General features: G+C 39.6%; 1 protein-coding gene across 3 annotated transcripts; it reads right to left on the bottom strand.

The window, feature by feature from the left end:
* Positions 1-5,697: 5,697 nt before the first annotated feature.
* LOC131689066 (probable E3 ubiquitin-protein ligase HERC4) lies at positions 5,698-18,865 on the bottom strand. 3 transcript variants are annotated; one of them, XM_058973847.1, is made up of 9 exons: positions 18,650-18,865; positions 17,138-17,250; positions 16,895-17,081; positions 16,139-16,532; positions 15,668-16,082; positions 13,984-15,608; positions 13,702-13,927; positions 13,476-13,589; positions 5,698-13,412 (listed from the first exon to the last, which is right to left on the bottom strand). In XM_058973847.1, the coding sequence occupies exons 2-9, from the start codon at positions 17,204-17,206 to the stop codon at positions 13,260-13,262; spliced, it is 3,183 nt and encodes a 1,060-aa protein (XP_058829830.1). In that variant the 5' UTR covers positions 17,207-17,250; positions 18,650-18,865; the 3' UTR covers positions 5,698-13,259. The 3 variants fall into 3 exon arrangements, with proteins under 3 accessions (XP_058829830.1, XP_058829831.1, XP_058829829.1); XM_058973848.1 differs by lacking the exon at positions 18,650-18,865 and adding an exon at positions 18,469-18,618 and having other exon boundaries at positions 16,910-17,081; XM_058973846.1 differs by lacking the exon at positions 18,650-18,865 and adding an exon at positions 18,469-18,618.
* Positions 18,866-19,793: the final 928 nt, after the last annotated feature.

Genomic DNA, 19,793 nt, shown 5'->3' on the forward strand with positions numbered 1-19,793 from the left:
GACCTAAATACTGGTCGCAGTGATTCGCCTCCTTTAATAAAAAAATTCTAAGAATCAACAAAAACAATATTGTAAATTTGCGATTTGTGGGTTCTCCGTGCGCATTTCCGATTTTTTTATAATCGTTTGAAAAATAACAATTCAAAGATGGGAGATACTCTGTAATCCATAAATATACGTGAATATAATTATTAAAAATGTACTAATGTACTACGAATAATGATGGATTGAAACCGTGCTGCCACATTTTTAGTGCATCTAGTTAATATTTAATGTTGGCTGCCTTGATTCTGTTTTAAATTTTACACAATGTGCAACATCAATACGTTTCACTAGAGTTTGTGTGTGTAAAAACTAACAGCAGAACAAACGAAAACTATCATAAAAAAAATAAACAACATAATAGAGAAAACAATACTCAGATGGTTAAGGGCGGAGGTGTGTTGAGCAAAGTTAATTCGGCAAAAAGGCACATTAAAAAATGGTATGGCGATACAGAGAATGTTAGTATATTCATTCCTATGTAATAAATGTAATTTTCTCAAATTTGCTGAAAATTGAACGAGTGATAGTGAATCTCCAGAGGTGCCTCTTCGAAAATTTGTTTTGTTGTTTATATCATAACTCAAAATCTACTAGACCAATCGTTTTGAAATTTTGCACAGCTCTTGACATTCTTTCTATTTTTTTCGATTTTTGATTTTTCTGTGGCACTTTGAACCCAAATGCCTGATTTTCGCTAAAAATATAGCTCCAATGAATCATTTTAGGTTTCATCTCCCATTTTTTGCAAAGTTTTTTTTATTTATCCGTAAGGCGCTAGTAGACTTTTTCTATAATTTGATCTAAATGTGAATTCCAATTGAGTTTGCTATCAATTATTACTTCTAGATATTTTACCTTCAGTGAAAAGATTAATTTCGTTCCTTCCAAATATAAGTTAGGTATTTTAAATTTTCCTTTACGTGTAAATGGAATAACCGTGGGCTTAGGAGCGTTTGTGGATAACCTCTCATTTTTCCGATTGAGAGCATATTGAAATCTATCTCTAATTACATGTTCATATTTTCCACGGACAATAATCACTATGTCGTCTGTAAAACCAATTATTTCAAATCCGTTTGCCTCCAGTTGTTATAATAGTCCATCACCTACCAACGACCATAACAGAGGTGAGAGTACCCCTCCTTGTGGACAACTTTCACAGACCTTGCCATGATTGTTGAACTTCTATGACTGCTAGGGTTGCCACCTCTCCGGTTTTGACCCAGCGACTTCGGTTTTTCGAGGCGATTTCTGGATCTCCAAATTTTCCATCAATTTCTTCGAGTCTAGTGAGACGATGAATGATTTTAACTGATTTTGTTTGCTTCAAACTTATTCCAGTGTTAATGTTGGCTGCTACTGCAGCGATCCTTAGCAAGTAGGCAGGGAAAAAAGTTTTGTTCCTTTGTTGGAACCTCCCTAGCGACTGTGATGACGAACAACCGAATTTTTTTCTTGCACCCATGCAAAAAAAATCCGGAAGACACCGCAGTGTGTTTCCCAGACACTGCCACTTCCCTTTCGAATTCACTCTTACTTACCTTACCGTTCAGGCTAGAGCCTTGTTGTCTCTTGCTGTATGCAGAAGCCGTCTCCACTCCACTCGGTCCATTGCTACTTGTCGCCAGCCTCGTAGTCTTCGAAGGATCCGCAGGTCGTCCTCTATTCGGCCGATCCACCGTGCTCGCTGTGCGCCTCGTCTTCTTGTTCCTTTAGGGTCGCCCTCAAGAATCATCTTCACCGGGCCGTCGTCCGACATTCTTACGATGTGTCCAGCCCACCGTAAACGTTCTATTTTTGCGGTATGCGCGATAGCTCTTCCAGCAGCTAATGCAACTCATGGTTCATTCGCCTGCGCCACGTTCCGTCTTCCATCTGCACACCACTATAGATGGTACGCAACACCTTTCGTTCAAAAACTCCAAGGGCGCGTTGGTCCTCCACGAGCATAGTCCAGGTCTCGTAACCGTAGAGGATCACCGGTCTAATCGGCGTCTTCTAGTCTAGTCTACACATACACAGCCAATACATGTAGGGATCCTGGAAAATTGCAGACATTCGTCCACAATTTGTCTTGTTGTTGCGGCACATATTGAATATGACACAAGCATTAAAGCGGCCAGGCCAACTGTGCAGCGTACAAAATAAAGATAATTCAAAATTATACGCCAATCAAATTATTCATTCAATGAATAATTTAATTAATTGATTATTTTGAACCTTGAATAAGGAAGAAACGTGGACAACCGTACACAACCGTTTCAATTTGATGGGGGTTTGATAAATCGTTGGGAGTGACTTTGCTAAGAGGGTTAATGTCACTCCTTTGGTCCTAGGTTCCTGGGATGGGACAGAAGTATTTAGTCCTGCCCTGGCCAATGAGCCAGGGTTATAGCGCCCTTACTCGCTCTCTGAAACAATAGAGAAAATTGGCAAAATCGGTTAATTAGTAGTAATATAAACAAAAAATGCATAAAAATACAAACCAACAGACAACTCACCTTCGACAAAAATCCATACAGGACTTCTATGTCCTAATAGGCAGTACAGGATCATGAAAACAGAAACCTTCCGCGTTCGTTGAGCGTTGACGGAAAACACAAATAACTGTACCTTATATTTCACAATAGGCCAAACCGAAACTAAAAATCGACTGAGAAGTCATTGCTATTTCTATTTGGTTCAAAACAACAATAGTGATTCCTCAAACAGACACACAAACACGAAAGATAAAAACGATAAGAAACCATAACCAGTAACATTAGGGAAAAATTCGTTATGATACTTGTATTACAAAATCTTTTAAGAATCAAGTCTTATAATGCTGGAACCAATTACCAACTAATACAATAATAAATAAGACTAGTTGATGAAGAGATTAGAGTGTCAAATGTTGAAATGTCGAGTCAACGAATCAGATGAATCGAAATTCCTAACTTCAATCTTTCCAAAAGCCAAAATTAGGGACTTAATATATTAGAAATTTACGTATCCCATGATTCAGGATTTAGCTAATTTGTATATTTTTGAGAAATCAGGCCTAGATAAAATTTGGCATCCGTGGGTTTAAGCAGATATCTAGTAATTCCCTATTTGGGATTTTAACCAAGAACTTCAGAATTCCACGAGTCTAGAAATTTTGAGATATGTTACTCATTTCAAGCATAAATAAACCTTAAAATACCGAAGCGCAATTTTTACAGAGTTCTACCGACTTACAAAACTGAGAATATACCGCAGCCACCAACCTAAAACTCCGGGTCCAATAATCTTATTGGGGTAGTTAACATAAAGCTGACTAAACGGGTGAAATCATTCTAGCGAAACCCCATCTGGAACCTGCCACATCTAATTAAAACAGAAGAATATTCTCCCTCTATTCCATTCGAACAGTTATAATATATATAAAAATATTAGTCATTGATACTTCGTTTGACGGGACAGAGGTCTCTTGTCTTTCAATGGCGTCACCGGTCTAATCAGCGTCTTGTAGATAATCAACTTCGCGCAGCGGCGAATTTTGTTCGACCGGAGCGTCCTCCGGAGTTTGAAGCAGGCACGATTTCCCGCCAAGATCCGTCTGCTGGTATCATTGTCGGCGGTTACCAGTGAGCCCAATTACACGAATTCGTCGCCCATCTCGATTTCGTGACCGTCAATCCGAACTCGGGATGGGAGGTTCACATTCAGCCTTATTCTGCATTACGATGGATCGCTTTTTCGAACGTCGTCTCTAGAACATCTTCCTCTAATGTATTTGTCTTCGAAACATTGATGGCAAGTCCAATCCTACTGGCTTCAGCCTTCTTCTGCAACCTATGTGCATTAACTGTACACCTACCGTCTCACCGTAGCACTTGATAGTGTGTGCAGAACTTTATGGTCACTACCTATGACCGCGCATCCGGCTTCCCATCAGCGTTTTGGCGGATCAGAGGCTGTCCTTCCATGTTGCTCAGGGATACATTGCTTCTATACACATCCATGAATACAGGCATACATACGGGCTTACATTCATACATACATACATACATACTAATTGACACAAGTTTAGAGCGTGTAACGTCGTGTCATCTAGTCTGTCATCCTATGGAAAATCATACTACCATCGCCTTGGGGTCAACGTCATATTGGCAAATTTCGCATTGAATCCGCTTCTGTCTCTTCCTAATCTCCTTTTTGTTTCGTAGGTCTGAAGCGGATCAATCGACTATTGATTGAAACGTTAAACATACTAGCAGTATTAGTCCTTACTCGCGAATACTTTTCCTACAACTGGGCTGTTTCATCTCTATCTTATATGTAACATACTTCGATTATCCCTGTTCTAGTCAAGATACGTATTCATTACATTATGGACCAGGCAAACCCTCAATTTTTTTCTATTATTATTATCCTGAGCAGCTAGAAGAGTGAAGGCATTTTAGGGTTTCAAAAAAAGAATCGGCCCATATATGACAAAAGAAATATTTATCCACTATTCCCCATAAAGTTTGCTCGAACCGAATAGACCAGACCGACCCGAAAGGGTTTTTTATCATTTCTGAGAGTCGGTGTGCTTGGTTGAGTTAAATAATCATAAGAACAAGTTTTGAATAATTAACTAACTCTTAGGTGCCAGTCCAGCATTCCTTTTCTGAACTAGCCTCATACCCTTGGTCAAAAGAGTCGACAACTGGTAGGATCGACATGTCCCCCACCCAAGCGAATTGATCAACTTGCAAGTAGGAGCACATATCTGCCAGTCGAAGGCCACAGGCCCAGCGCCATCTCGTACAGTTCCTGAAATTAAGAATTTTTTTAGTGCTACTTACAGATTTCATTTCAATGGTAGTAAGTGTGTCATTACCTCTTGTTAAACTCGCTTACCGCTGCTCATCTCTTCCGGCATTTCGACGCCGTCGGTCGACCGTCTCATATAAAAGATCTCTTTTATCGAATCCTCAATTTCCATCGGAACTCGTATGCCAGACGCTCAAGAAGGAGTTCTACTGGCTCGAATATCAACTATCTGAAGCGAAAAAGACATTATTTACCACATTAAATATAGTCCCTAATCCTATAATCAATTAAGGCTGTCTGTCGATTCTAGAAACGCTAATAATGTGACCATCAAGAATACGTCAGACAACCTCAATTGATCCCCTTCGACCCCAGTTTTGCCTTACCAAGCCGTAACGCGGGTGGCGGCGTAAAAACGGCCGAATAGGAGTTGAGATCAGCTTGAAGCAACATCTGATGTTGCTCCAAATGTATGTGATATCCAAGACTGACTTGGATAGTTCCATCGAGCCTAGTTTGCATACCTTACATAACTAGACTCACTGTTCTTCATTACTAAATTTACTCCCACTAAAAGATATAAACAAACTAACCTTGTTTTAAAAATGTTTATGTCTCTTTTTCAAAATCAGAAAGATTGCCTTAGAATTGAAGATGGTTGAGCTCGAGTTCTGCCGTAGAATTTCTCTGGCATGATTTTATACCAAATGCACGAAACACTGCATTTTCAATTTCGCGGGTTGCCTTCGTGAGTATCTATATCACGTGCTTATGATATGAGTAATCTTTCTGATGTACATGAGTTCAGTTGATATGAAATAACTAGTGCATAGGCTATCGGATACGTACTTGGTGATTGAGGATAATATATTTACGAAAACACGATTTATTTTCAACATAATTAGGGCTAGTCAACAATAAAATACGCTATTTATTTTATTTTCGGCACTAACATCGCTAGTCAACAACCGTGGTTTGGAACACTCATCTACCTACCATTGTGATACAATCTTTCTTCCAGTCAATTTATGGTTAGGAACGCACGATTTGGAGTGTGACTGATATTTGTTTCGGAAAAAATAATTGCATTTAGTTGCTCAAAAACGAGATTCTCGGAAGTTAGGAATAAAAACCATTGTTAAAGTGCGTTCTGAAATATTTCTTACTTTTTAGCCTAGATCAAATGTTTGGTGTTCCTACAAATTAATATAAAATTGATTGTATATCATTTCCCAGATGGTACCATTTACCAGAAATCCATTTACCCAAATAGAATTTATCTTCGAACTTCAAAATTATCATTGATTTTGGATCACACAAATCAACTTCACAAAAACTAGGGTGGGCATGATTTCAAGATGCCGTTAGGCTGGATTTTCATAAACGATTATTTTATGCTTTTACATTCATGCCTCCGGATAAATTTACGTCTTTTGTATTTTTATCGATTCTAAATAACTAACCCCAAGATATTAGTAAAATAATTTGCTAGCATATTCTAGCAGTCCAAATACTTTGTGAAGGTCTTTTTGGTAAAATAGAGCTGAATTTATAATCCAATTCTCCGATACGACAAAGAAATAAACTCGTAAAACATGTTGACACTAATTATTTTATGGTAGCATGACGTACCTCCTGTCAAACTCATTCCAAAATTAGCGGTGGAGTTCCGATTGATTTCCACCAGAATTTAGGTTCAAATGAAACAACAGTTTTCATATGAGGCGATATTCTGTCGAAAAACTTTCGATTTAGTTGAAATGTTGTTAAGATGTAGTATAGTATATAGTCATCCACTCCACATATCTAGTTTTTTAACAAGCTGCATTGATTTTGAGCTGTTTCGACATTTTAATTTGGAGGTTAACATATCGTTTACACAGGAAATAAGAACGAAAAAACAGATTCCGGATTTAAAGGCAGAATAGTGTAAAAATGGCGAATGTAATGCCAGATATCTCATTGGTGCGTTTGGAAATAACCTTTTGATATTATTTGTACCTGTTTTTTTTAACAGAAATCAAGTGACTTAGCCATTAAATACTGAAGTGATAGAGGATAATGCAGAGATAGAGGAATTGATCAGTGCTAAAGGAATTCCACGAAGATTCGTCCGTGAATATTTAAAATCGTGACCGACCATTTTCGATTCCTACGAAACTGTACAGGTTTCACAGGTATGGAAGACTAAACATTTTGCACAGTCAGAAAGATTATTTTGACTCAAGAGCAATTTTTTAAAAGGGCGTAAACATTTCTACGTGCTATAATTTCAATTTTTTTTGGTCGATTTTTGTATTTTATACAGCGAAATTTTCTGAGTATGAGTTACAGGGAATGAATATTTCTGTTCGAAAAAATATACGCTGAAAAAAGTGTTGCGTCCAATTTGTGTTAATTTAAATTGCAAAAAAAACCATTTTTTTCTGATTTTTTTATATTTTGTCAACAAAAACCTAAAGAGAAAAGAAACATTTTAAATGTGATTTTCTGATGGAGAACTTTTCGGTGAAAAAGTTTTTCTAAGAATAACTTTATGCATGTTTTTAAATTTCATAATAAATGACATATAAAACTGCAATTTAATTACAGAGTATAATTCTAAGTATCATTTTAAATCAAAATGCATTTAACAAAAATCTTACAAAATGCGAAAGTTTTCGAGATATTTGGAATTTTGTTCCAACAAAAACAGTTAACAATTTCGTGCCCAACTATTTTCTAGTGCTTGTAGGTTTTCAAAACTATTTTTCCATGAAAACGGTGAGATCAAGAAACACGAAAAGTCTTTTCATAAAGATAAGTGCTTCGCTTGCAGCGCTAGAAGCTGCTAAATTTTTACCTTCCAATGCTCAATCCAATTCTCCTAGAATATTTGCAATAGTCCAATGGCGTGGAAAACGTAGGCAAGAAAATCTAAATTGATAAGTTTTATCAATTTTAAATGATAGTGCAACATAACAAAGATATAAGAAAAATTCATTTTCCGTCTTCAACGTGAACTGTCCCTAGCAGCATTGCTTCATCGGAATCCCTTTAGACTAATTGCAATAACTTCAGTTCTTGAGCTGATCCTTGTAACTGTTAATGCTCAAATGAAATGCAATAGTCACATTTATTAGCCTTACATGTTTTTGCGAGTAAATATTGCGTCAATCAAAAGTTATAGCTGTCTAAAAACGTTGTTGTCCACAAATAACATGGGCATGAATGGGTTAATTCATGTGATTCAGCCCTTTTTGAACGCTATTCGCGTTGCCGTAGCATATCAAAAATCGAATGTTGATCGTTTTAAAGGCGTTAAAGAAACTTTTTCAGTGTATTTGGATCATGGAGAAGCTTTCAATAAAAAAGTTTTGACATATTTTCATAATTCATAGTATTTGCAGTCAAAAATACAATTTCTTTTTGAATATGATTCTAAACGCTATTTTAAATCAAAATGCTCATAACAAAAAATCTCTGAAATGTAGTAATTCTTAAGATATTTTAAATTTTGTTTTAGCAACACAAATATTTTATTTTATTACTACCTTTTCATAAGTCATTCGCGTTACTCTATCAACAACAATAGGTTTTTAAAAAGGCCTATAACATTTCCTGTAACTTTTCCTTGACATCAGGGCGATATTGTAACCCATTTGAAAGCTATATAAAACTATATGAATGAAAATTTGTTTTTGTGAAAAAAATTACACATTTCTGCAGTGTATATTTTTTTTGATTATAAATATTCATCCCCTGTAATTCGTTCTCAGAACGTTTTGCTATATAAAATACAGTAATCGAACAAAAACATATTTGAAAGTAACGCTCGTCTACGCCCTTTTGAAAAATTGCTCTTGTATGAAAATATTGCCATTGTCAGAGAAAATCGTGGATATTCATAAACCAAACACAAGTTCAAAGTTTCGTTCGAATCGACGATGGTCATATTTTGTGGTCAACCGGTTTCTCATGGAATCCCTCTGCTGTTTCATTGAGGGATTTTATTATTGACAAGAAAAATATATGAAATATCACCGTAATGAAGCAGCAAGGGTTGAGATTGCAGTCTACAGTTAGCGTCACATACAGCAAAAAGAATGAATGAATAAACTTTCTTGTAGTTATACAACTGTGATCCATGATCTGGTCAACTTTTACATTGTATGTGTTCACCATTCATAAACCCGATACAAAGTGATACATCTCTAAACAGTAAATTACATTTCACATTTGAATGGAAGGTTCTGGCAAATAGGTTGGTGATAAGATCTCCCAAGTAGCTTGCATTGTGTTACGAATGACAAGACATAGAAATTGGAAAGCTACTGATGCTCGCAAGTCATCAGTAGCGAGATAGCTCAGTGTCATTGCCAAACCAATTACTACACTTAAAGCCCTCACACTTACCAACCTGGGGAAACAATTACTTATTTCCAACAGCCAAGTGATTGGTCGAGGGAAACAATCATCATTCTTTCAGGTGCCAGTCCTGCATTTCACGGTCAAGAGTCGATAACTAGTAAGACGCACATGTATCCCTCATGCAGCGAAGTGATCAATTCACTTGTAAGACACGTCCAGCAGCCAGTTATGAAGACATCCGTACCAAAGAGAGTGGACCATGAAAGAATATGATATGACCACAGGCCCAGCACCAACCCATCCCATCTTAGCAAAAAATATAGTTTTGTCAGTTCTTAACTCTTTGGCAGCACCATTCGATCTAAAATCAATTATTGAAGGATAACCAGAAACAATCGGCCCTATTCTGCGCGGCATGTGACGTGAGACGACTAATCTCACCTCACTTTACGTGACTTTTCTCACCCTATTCTGAGAGTCGACTCGGATGAAGTGAGATTCCCCATTGCGGTTAAATGGGCGTCTCACGTCACCCGAAGTGACTCTTCAGAATTGGGTGAGAAAAGTCACGTAGGGTGAGGTGAGATTAGTCGTCTCACGTCACACGCCGCGCAGAATAGGGCCGAATATCTACCATCCTACTCAGACCAAAAAATACGTATTTCCCCAGGACATTAAACTCCCTAGGTAACCGTTTCTAGTTTATAAACTGCACGAAGCAAAAACATATTTTAGGTTTAGCAGTTTAGCACTATCCAGAACTTTTTGCAGTATACCTCCTGATCTATCGTCGAAGTGATGTGATATTTCAACCAGCAGATTATTTCATGATATCTAAAGAGCACACAACCCTAGGAAAAGGACTGTCAGGTAATCAAGTGTCACATTCCATTCATAGTTATACATACTAGGTATACCTATTATACGATGTGATGGCCGGAAAAGTAGATATGCGACACCCCAGAAAAAATCAAAGAGAGAAATTGAAGACAAAGCTGTATTATTGTGTCCTATCCCTACCACCCGCGGTACCAGCCGGGGTACGAGCAATGTTAGTGAAGATCCGGATTACAAATATTGTGGGATCTTTGGTCGTATGCTGACAGAGAAGAGGGAACCGAGTGAGCACCACTTCCTACATTAAGGGGCGACTTATCACTACAACCCAACTATGAAGATATGAACAGGATGAGTTTTGGCCATACGAGCTACCGCTACGAACGGACGGAGAGAGCAGCTATGGACAACGAATATCAAGAAACGTTGCATTTTTGAGAAATGTTGCGATTAGGAGACGCCAATCCTTCAACCTCGCGGGAACAGAGGCGCAGGATCAATTGGAAGCCGGAAATGTTAAAAAATCTTGCCACGACTACTGTCTTTGCACAAAGCTTGATACTGACAAGAGCGGACAACCTCAGATACTCGAGATGTTCGATGAGGCGTATCCAGAGTTCTGAATCAGAACGCCATATATTCAAGAGCAATCATCCGCAACAATATGCTCACCCCAACGGAAATCGATGTGATTCAGCAGGAAGTGCAGAGAGAGAGCATGGTAGAAGGAACAGGGATACGGATCCAAGGTCCCGAGGATCCCGAACCTGCAGTATTCTTTGAAATTGACTTGCGCACTTCAGGTCATGAACGGTAACGTTCTTCCAATGAACCTGGAATTTGTGCAGAAGCTGAAACAACTGTAGTTACTAGTAGTAGTTTATGCTGCAGCGGCAATCGTTAGCTGTTTAGCATACCGACTTACACCTAGAGGCAACCCAATTTAGTATATACAGGTGTGGCTAAGATGGGACTTCAGTATTCGTAAGATGAATCTTGAGTCGTATGAGTGATCTCAGAATAAATTGACTTGCTTTCGTCATACCGTCCGCTTCCATTGAATCGTGTGAATGCTACGATGTCGATCCGTTGTGCATCTGCTTTTTTACATATTTTTGGTTGCTAACATTAGCAAACCGTGTGTTCTGCCACAACTATATATACCACATTGGAGGCGACCTGCACCAACATCACTGGGAAAGGCGAGTACCTATGGCAGTGGAGATTGGAGAGTCGCATCTCGAACAAACGTGCCGCTATTAGAAGGCTGATTGCGTACAGAGACGGCAAAAAATCGGCGAAATTGTATCGTCATGTGGCTGCGATCAGTGCACATAGTGAGCTTCGCATTCAGGGAGCTCACAAGCTGACGGAGAAACTCGACGGCGCCGGTAATTGAGTGGTTAGCGTGACCGCCACACACCAGTTGGTCTGGGTTCAATCCCAGTCGATGTGGTTGAGATTTTTCTGAGGTGAACAAAATCTGTGGGAGGTAAACTCGTTGGTCCCCGGTCTATAAGTTGATGGGTCGATATCTAATCCAAATAGTGGAGTTACCTCTTTGGGGGCTCACGCACAATATCGCGAAGGGCGTGGCTAGAGCCCGTCGAAAGAAATTGGGCGACACATGGATCAGACGGTGTCCAAAACTTTTGGTATAAGAAGCTGACCGTTATACATCCTACGATTGCTGCATGTTTCAACACGGCGTTACCACGCTTATTGCCGGATTTCATCACGCGTGGTATCGCAATTCTCCCTCCCAACGACAGCAATACGTCCAATCCATAAAAGAACGGACAAATTACTTGCTTATCAAGTCTGTACACCATCATCACTACATACGTATGGGCCGATTGTAAGTCGAATAGCATCCTGACCGAGGAGCAGAAACAATGCATGAAAAACATACATGGGTGCAAAGATCAATGCAGTCATCGTTGGACAAGCGGTATATAACCAACGGAACCTTAGTATAGCCTATATCGATTACAAGATAGCATACGACTTCATACCGCACTCGCTCCTCATCAAGGTATTGGAGATGTCCAAAGTTGATAATGTAATCGTGAGGTTTCTGCGACAGGAGATGAAGAGGTGGACGACAACACTGTGGCTTAGAAGTGGGGAAGACGTGTTGCGGTCTAGAACGCCCCGCAGCATGGGACGAACTTACGATTATGGGCAGTTAAATGGTCATTGTTTTATTGATTTTATGGTAAATGGTACACGGGAAAAAGGTTTACTTGGAAGTGTTACATTCCGGAGAATTGTATACCAGGGAACTTTATCCCGGAAATTGACGTACAATCAAAAAGAATTAAAAATTTCTTTAGAAGTCAGCGAAATACTCGGCTTTGCAGTTCGATAAATACCACATGATGATATTACATGATTTTTTTTTTCTTTCAGTACACTTCATAACCATAGATCACCACGATTAAAAATAACAGCACATTAACCCTCAAAAAGGCAAGATAAAATTGTGACTTCAAGAAGCATCACTCCTAAGATCCAATGAAGCCAAAAGCCTCTTTTTTGTCGTTTGTACAAGTTCACCGAAACTGGAGAACTAGCCGGGTCTATGAGACTCCTTGCCTTTTTGAAGGTTAAAAAAATCTAAAATACTTATTGCAGTCATTCAGAATTGTGACCATCCGAATACCCAGTTCGTGCGCAGAAATAAACAAAAGAATTTCTGAAGCCATGAAACGAAAATGGCTGACATCGCTCCATGAACGTTCCGTAAACGAACCAAGTATCAGAAAAAATCGTGTTGAAAAATAGCGTCCTATCAACAAATCTATTGATGTGCTCAACCCCCCAGAAATCTCGATTTTGAGCTTTAATATCTACAGTGCCAAGAAATTAAATGTTATTTTGATTTACCATTTTAAGCAACACAAACGGAACTGCGCATCAAACCGTGGGTAGATTTGACTTGTGTTATAAAGCTAAGATAAATATGCACCAATCAATCGCAAACATTCCGGTCAAACGACCCTACAATATGGATTCAGTCAGATAGTTCAACCGCAATCCGATCTGAAACGGACACTCATAAGAACTCGCAAGATCTCTATGTTAATTCTAGTGGTCTGTATTTTAGAATTTATGCCCTTGCACATGACTCAAAAACAGTTTAAAAACGCACTTGTTCGATGGTGTAAAGTTTAGCGACCCTCTATAACTATTACAATTAGGATACTCACAATCATGCACTTGTCACCCGCAACCATTACAATTTATACCAAGCTAAAGCCCTGAGTTTGTTGGATCGCCTGTAGCAGTTTGTACTTGAGCCTTTCTTTCGTTTGATACTGAGGCAAATCCAGCAGGTTGAAGCATGTGTGGGCGACCGGAAGAAATTTCTCATCGGTGGTGGGTTGTATGTAGATCTACAATCGAAATGGTATTCAATTTGCTATCAAACTAGCTGTCCAATTTTAGGAAACATTTACCTTGATAGCTTTCATCCCCTGAATTGGTATTCGATCACAGCCAGTTAGAAAAAGTAGAAAGTTCTTTTTCTCCTCCAAAGGCAACTCGTGGAAAACTTCCCAGAACCAACGTATCTGAAAATCATGAAACAAAAATCTGTAGAAAATAACGTTTTTTCGGAAACTGGCTGCTATCCTTGGAACGTCAAGAAAAACGGCAGACCCACAAGTAAAAGATAAAAAATACCGTTTGATCACTGGACTTGTAGCCGTTCTTGTATTCGGCTTGCTCCTCCAGTGCAAGCCAATCGTACTCCTCGTTCCCGATGACGACAGACATCAGCTCTTGAGCTTCGAACAGCTTTAGTACTCGGCCACCGCACACTTTCATGAAGCCATCATAAAATTGCTTGAATGATTTTGCCACGGATTTGTTCAATTTATAATCAACATAGAGTTGAACAAACTCTTCCCTGGGAATAAACAGATGTTAGTCGTTCAATATAATACGGAAAATGGCAAGTCATACTTATTTTCCTGTGTCACCCGTATACTCTCACCGCCCGGTTTAAGCTGGATCGTTTGCACTTCGCCGAAAAAGTCACGCGTAGTGGAAAAAGTTAGATCGAACACCTCTTCCAAGTCTGACCCCGAGTAGTCCAATATGCTTTGCATTGAGTTCGCCACCGTCGGAGCCAGATCTTTCAAATCACTTAGGCCGACTTCTTCACCAAGCAGCTTTTTATACAGTGCTAACGGGAATGGTAAATTAATAATGGTGAAATTGTAGATCGCTAACCCGCACAGGATTCCAATAAGCGCAAACATGTTCTCTTCGTAGTCGAACAAATCCTCGGTAAACCAAATTGCCCGCGAATCCTCATAGGTTTTGAACATCCCATACTTGGGATCAAGCACATCCTTGAGTAGTAGCATAAAGAACTCCTTCCTAACCCCACCGGCATCCTCGGCTTCTTCTCCATGGAAACGCACTTTCAGTGGCTTCTTCAGATCATTCGCCGTGTACTGAGCTAACTCGCGTATCGTGTCCTGCACAATATTATCCCTCGTCACGTTCAGCACAATGAACTGCGACACGGCCATATCCGAACGGAACATGTTGAAAAAGCTAGCAGTTGCTGCATTCTGCATAGCCTGGTGCATCTGCAGGCCCTGATCCGTTTGAAGTAGCAAGGTCTTTGACGACGCGTTGAATATGAACGGATAGTTACACAGCGAAAAGCAGCTTCCATTGGTGTCCATTACCCAGCGGACGTAGTCCAGACGAATATCAATCAGATCATCGATTTCGTTGATGTGAAACTGCTCTTGGGACAGTTTTTGCGATCGCTGGGTGTGGTTGATTTTGTACAAAATTGCCAGAATATTTAACATCGACGCCAAGTTAGCCTCGTACCTGATCTCTTGCCTCTCATCACTACTGACAACTTTCGGGAACTTGAAGTGTATGATGTATAGTATCACACTCTTGAAATTATCCACTAGCCTTTCAAAGTATTCTTTCGTCTGATGAGACCACCACTGAGTAACTATTTTGAATGGGATTTTCTGCAGGTTTTGAACCGCCTGACTGAATGGTGAATGAAGTTTTAGATAGTTTTTGGAATTGATGAACTCGTGGTACATTGGCAGTGTGATATAGACCCGAAGTGTTTCTACGTCCGCTGGCGATGGCATCAGCGATGCAATTAACTCCGTGGACACCGCTTCCCATATCAGCTGTTTGAGAGTATCATGTTCAATTTTACGAATGTGCTCGAAGGCTTCTTCGGCAGCGTCAATGTCGACCCCTGGATGCTTGGACGTACAACAGACATGCTTGTAGCCTGGTAGCAGCCAGGAAGCGTTGAAACAGGCTAAACTTTTGAACACAGTTTCTACTAACGTTATCAGGTCCATATCGACAGTTTCGTCCGGTTTGACCATAGCTAGTTTCTTGCTGATGTCCACCGACATGGCGTAAATTTGCGTTCCGGTGTCGTAAAGACGATAGTCTGCGGGGTGTTCATCTATGCACGATTCCGTTAACAATGAAACAAAACATTGATCTCCACCGGCGAATATTTTTCCGACCACCAGCTGAGACGGATATGCGACACTCGCTCGTAGGTTTCGATCCAGGAAGGAATCGACCTACGAATATTTAATTTAATTAAGGATTGCTCATACACACAGAAGTAAGTCTCACTTACCCATGGACCCCTCACTATTTGCGGCGTATTGAAACTAGTGTTGACTCCTACTCCCAGCTGACCGACCCCGCCCAGCCCAAAGCCATAGATTTTACCGCGTGATGGCACAAAAGCCAGTGTGTGTTTTCGTCCGCATGCAATCTGCGTTATTTTGCTTCCCATCAGCTCGAAAACCATCCGCGGCAAAATTTCATTGCTGTTAGTTCCGTGTCCCAATTGACCGAACGTTCCAGCTCCACAGGTGAAAACTCCGCCCTCGTGTGTAAGAAACACAGAAAAATCGTCTCCGCAGCGGATATACCTTACGCCAAGGCTACGCAACGTTTTCAACTGCGTCGGATAGCAACGAGAGCTAAGATCATTCAGGCCCAGCTGACCGAAAGTGTTCTTTCCCCAGCAGAAAATCGCACCGGATCTACAAAAGCAAATTGATTACAACTTCAAACAACATTCAAAGGTCATGCATCTTACTTGGAAACAGCAAAACTGTGGCATCCTCCGCAGGCGATAAATGCTATTGGAATTCCAGCTAGCGATTTGACGAGTGTTGGAATCGGAACCTTTTCGTTCGTCGTTCCTAGACCTAACTGACCATATCCGTTTGCTCCCCACGAGTACAGCTCTCCACTGTTAGTTAGCGCCAGACTGTGCATCTGACCCGCTGCCACTTGAATGACAGATTTTGTAGCGATTGCTTTGACCATTCGTGGCGTAGTGTAACTGCTGAGGTCCGAGTCGTGTCCAAGTTGTCCAACTGCATTTGAACCCCAGGTAAACAGCTGACCCCAGTTTGTGATGGCGAGAGAGTGCGCGGTACCGCAGCTTACCTGCGTTATTATGTAGTTCTCTAGCGATGAGACGAATTCTGTTTTGGGTGGAGGAGAGAAAGTTGCAGCAATTATAGACCTAGGAAAAATGTATTAAGAAGCTTATTGAGTATTTTTCTAATTGACTAATCCACTGATCCATTGAACATTGGAATTTACTCACAGTGAAAATAAAAACTATCTACGAATTTATCTACAAGAAGTGAACATTTTTGATGTAGGTAATCAAATGTTATACTTCATGCAACACAGGGAATCATTCTCGGGAGATATATAAACATCGCGTAACACAATGACAAGATAGTTCTCAGAGAGATAATTCAAGTAAATAAAAATACGCATAATGATAAACGGAAAGAAGGGGGAAAGTACATATCCATGTGGCAAAAGTGTCACATACTAAACCGTGACATACGTGGCCTTTTGTTCGGCACATCATTTGAATCGTGGCCCAGCTGGCCAAGGTCGTTGTTACCACAGGCGAACAGTTTGCCATCCTTGGTCAATAGTAACGTGTGGGAGTTGCCACAGGCTGTCTGCTGCACATCGGCAGCATGGCACCAGTCCATCTCGCGGGGAAGCATAATCTGCAGGAGATGAAAGTTAATAGAAATTTGCACCTAATGGTATATGCTTCGATTACCTGTTCTTCCTCGATCCCGCCCAGACCAAGCTCACCATGGACGGTGTTACCCCAGCAGTAAACTGCCATTATTTCTTAGTTATGCTCTCGACTCGGTGCTATCAGCTCTAAACCTGAAATTGTAATTTATAAAATACATACGGAAACCTTTTCGTTAAAACTTTTACAAGGTCAAGGAATCTACATTAGGAGTTTGAACTTAACGGAGAAATTAAGTGTTTACATCTGTATTCAACTATCATCTAAACTAAAACCGTCCTATTCAAAGCTTTGCAAAGCAAATGAAAATGTCACGAGTTGGATCAAATGGAAGCATTTGCAAGTAATTCGTAACACTTTTCGCGGTAATTGTTTACTTTAGCTACTTTTCCCCCTGTAAGTGGAAAACATGTTTTTCTTTCGTGAATATGTTAGTTTAGTGTTGCAGATTCATAAAAAAGAGGCGGAAAGCGAAAATTTTTAATAATTTTTTAATGAGACTAAAAATAAGTTCTACCTACTAACCTTGCACATAGGGTTATTGTGTTCCCGAAAGTAAGGTTTTTGGCGAAGCTAGTTTAATGCGGCTATGCCGCATAGCCGAGTCCAAGGATCCGAAGCGGCGCAAAGCCGCTGAGGATCCGCTGGACGAGCCTTCCTTGTACTTGTCATCAGAAACGTAAGCAAACCTGTGATCCACTCGTTTGCCCGGTATACTCAAACATAGGGGCTATCTCTAGTTTAAGTCCGACTGAGCGGCAGCGAAGTCGGACAGCACCCAATTGAAACGATGTGGCGTAGCCACATTAGGCAGTGATAATAATTTAATTTTTGCCGATGAATACTTCCTATTGTTACTTAATAAAACATTGTTAATGCCTAATGTGGCTATGCCACATCGATTTTTTTCTCATGCTGTCCGACTTCGCTACCGCTCAGTCGGACTTAAACTAGGGATAGCCCCTATGTGTGAGTATACCGGGCAAACGAGTGGATCACAGGTTCGCTTACGTTTCCGATGACGAGTACGAGGACTACGGCTATGCGGCATAGCCGCATTAAACTAGCTTCGCCAAAAACCTTACTTTCGGGAGCACAATAACCCTATGAACAAAGTTATTAGGTACAACTTACTTTAAAGCTAATTAATGAATTATTAAAAATTTTCGCTTTCCGCTTCATTTTTATGAATCTACAACACTAATCTAGCATATTCACGAAAGAAAAATATGTTTTTCACTTACAGGGGGAAAAGTAGCTGAAGTAAACAATTACCCTTTTCGCTTTCTTCTCTATAATGAAAATTTCACTTTTAGTAACTCAACTGATTCAAATAAAAAAAATTAACTGACCTAAATAAGAGCTCCAAATCTGAGTTTCATCTTCTTTTATTGCTGACGAAATTTCTACTAAATCATATACAATCGGAACAATTTTCTAGAATAATCCTATCGAACAAGGGAGAGCAACAAGAAACCACAAAAACAAACGGAGATTGCGATTGGGACGGATACAAAAATTGTGAAAACAAACCTGTTCCTGATAGTATTGTTCCTCGTTGCTGAAATTGTTGCAGTAGCGGAATTTCAGCCATAAAACTGTAATTTTGGTACTAGTTTTCTTTCTATATAACGCTGATCGCACTAGTGGTCAATTTTTTACTTGATAACAGTGTCCAAATTACAGAAAATGTGAGAAATTTTGAATTAATCGAGTCGCCAATGAGCTGATTAAAAACTTCTTGTAGTTTCTTCAGTTTGACAGTTTAGCTAAAAATGAGCGCTCATTTTGAGAAGAGCATATACGCCAAAAATTTGAGTCTGATGCACTGAGGAAAATATTTGATAAATATCTACCCGCATAAAAATGTATAACGTTTTACATTGCAACATTACGAACCTGTTTGAATCCACAATGCAATTGTGCCTCTCTCATTTGTCCGAAATACGATTCCGTGGCTGGTTAATGGTAATGTAATGTAATAATATAATCAAAAACAAATAATAAAGACGTAAATCATACGACGAAAGTTTAAAAAATTGTGGCTCATTTTACAGTTTTAGAATGAGTGACCTCGGTCCCTTTAGATTTGACCGTTCTCGCCACTTGATGGCGCTTCAGTTTCATGTTTCTGTTGATTGTGAACAAAAAAATATCAACGCAGGCCTAGAAGCTAAATTGAAATTGTTGTTTACAGCTTAACTAATTCTGTACATTTTATTAGTTTTTTAATAGAACAAGGCGTATGTTATTTAAGCTTGATTATTTACTTTTCTTGGGAATGCGAACTCAAAGGAAACGGACTTAGAATCGGTTAAATGATTTGACTAAGATGCAGGCAGGGATCATCAAGAATTCCTATTGGTTTAACTGGGAGGTACTAGGTTTTAAACTAAAGATTACAAACATCCCGTACATTTAAAAATACTACCAGGGTACGTGAACATTGGAAATTCGAAACTTCTTAGCAGCATAAGTCAGAAATCTTTGAACAAAAATTTGCTCGTATAAATGTCATAAATAATGTGTTTATGTTTGTCTTAACCGTTATGTGTCCAAAAAACACCTTTAACAGGCCAACGAGGGTACCCGGGTACCCACAAATTGAAATGCTCATAACTATGGCTTTCTTTAACCGATTTGGACACTTTTAGCTGTTTTGGATTCAGAAACTCGT

This window comes from Topomyia yanbarensis, chromosome 3 (assembly GCF_030247195.1).
Source record: "Topomyia yanbarensis strain Yona2022 chromosome 3, ASM3024719v1, whole genome shotgun sequence".
Classification (NCBI taxonomy): Eukaryota; Metazoa; Arthropoda; class Insecta; order Diptera; family Culicidae; genus Topomyia; species Topomyia yanbarensis.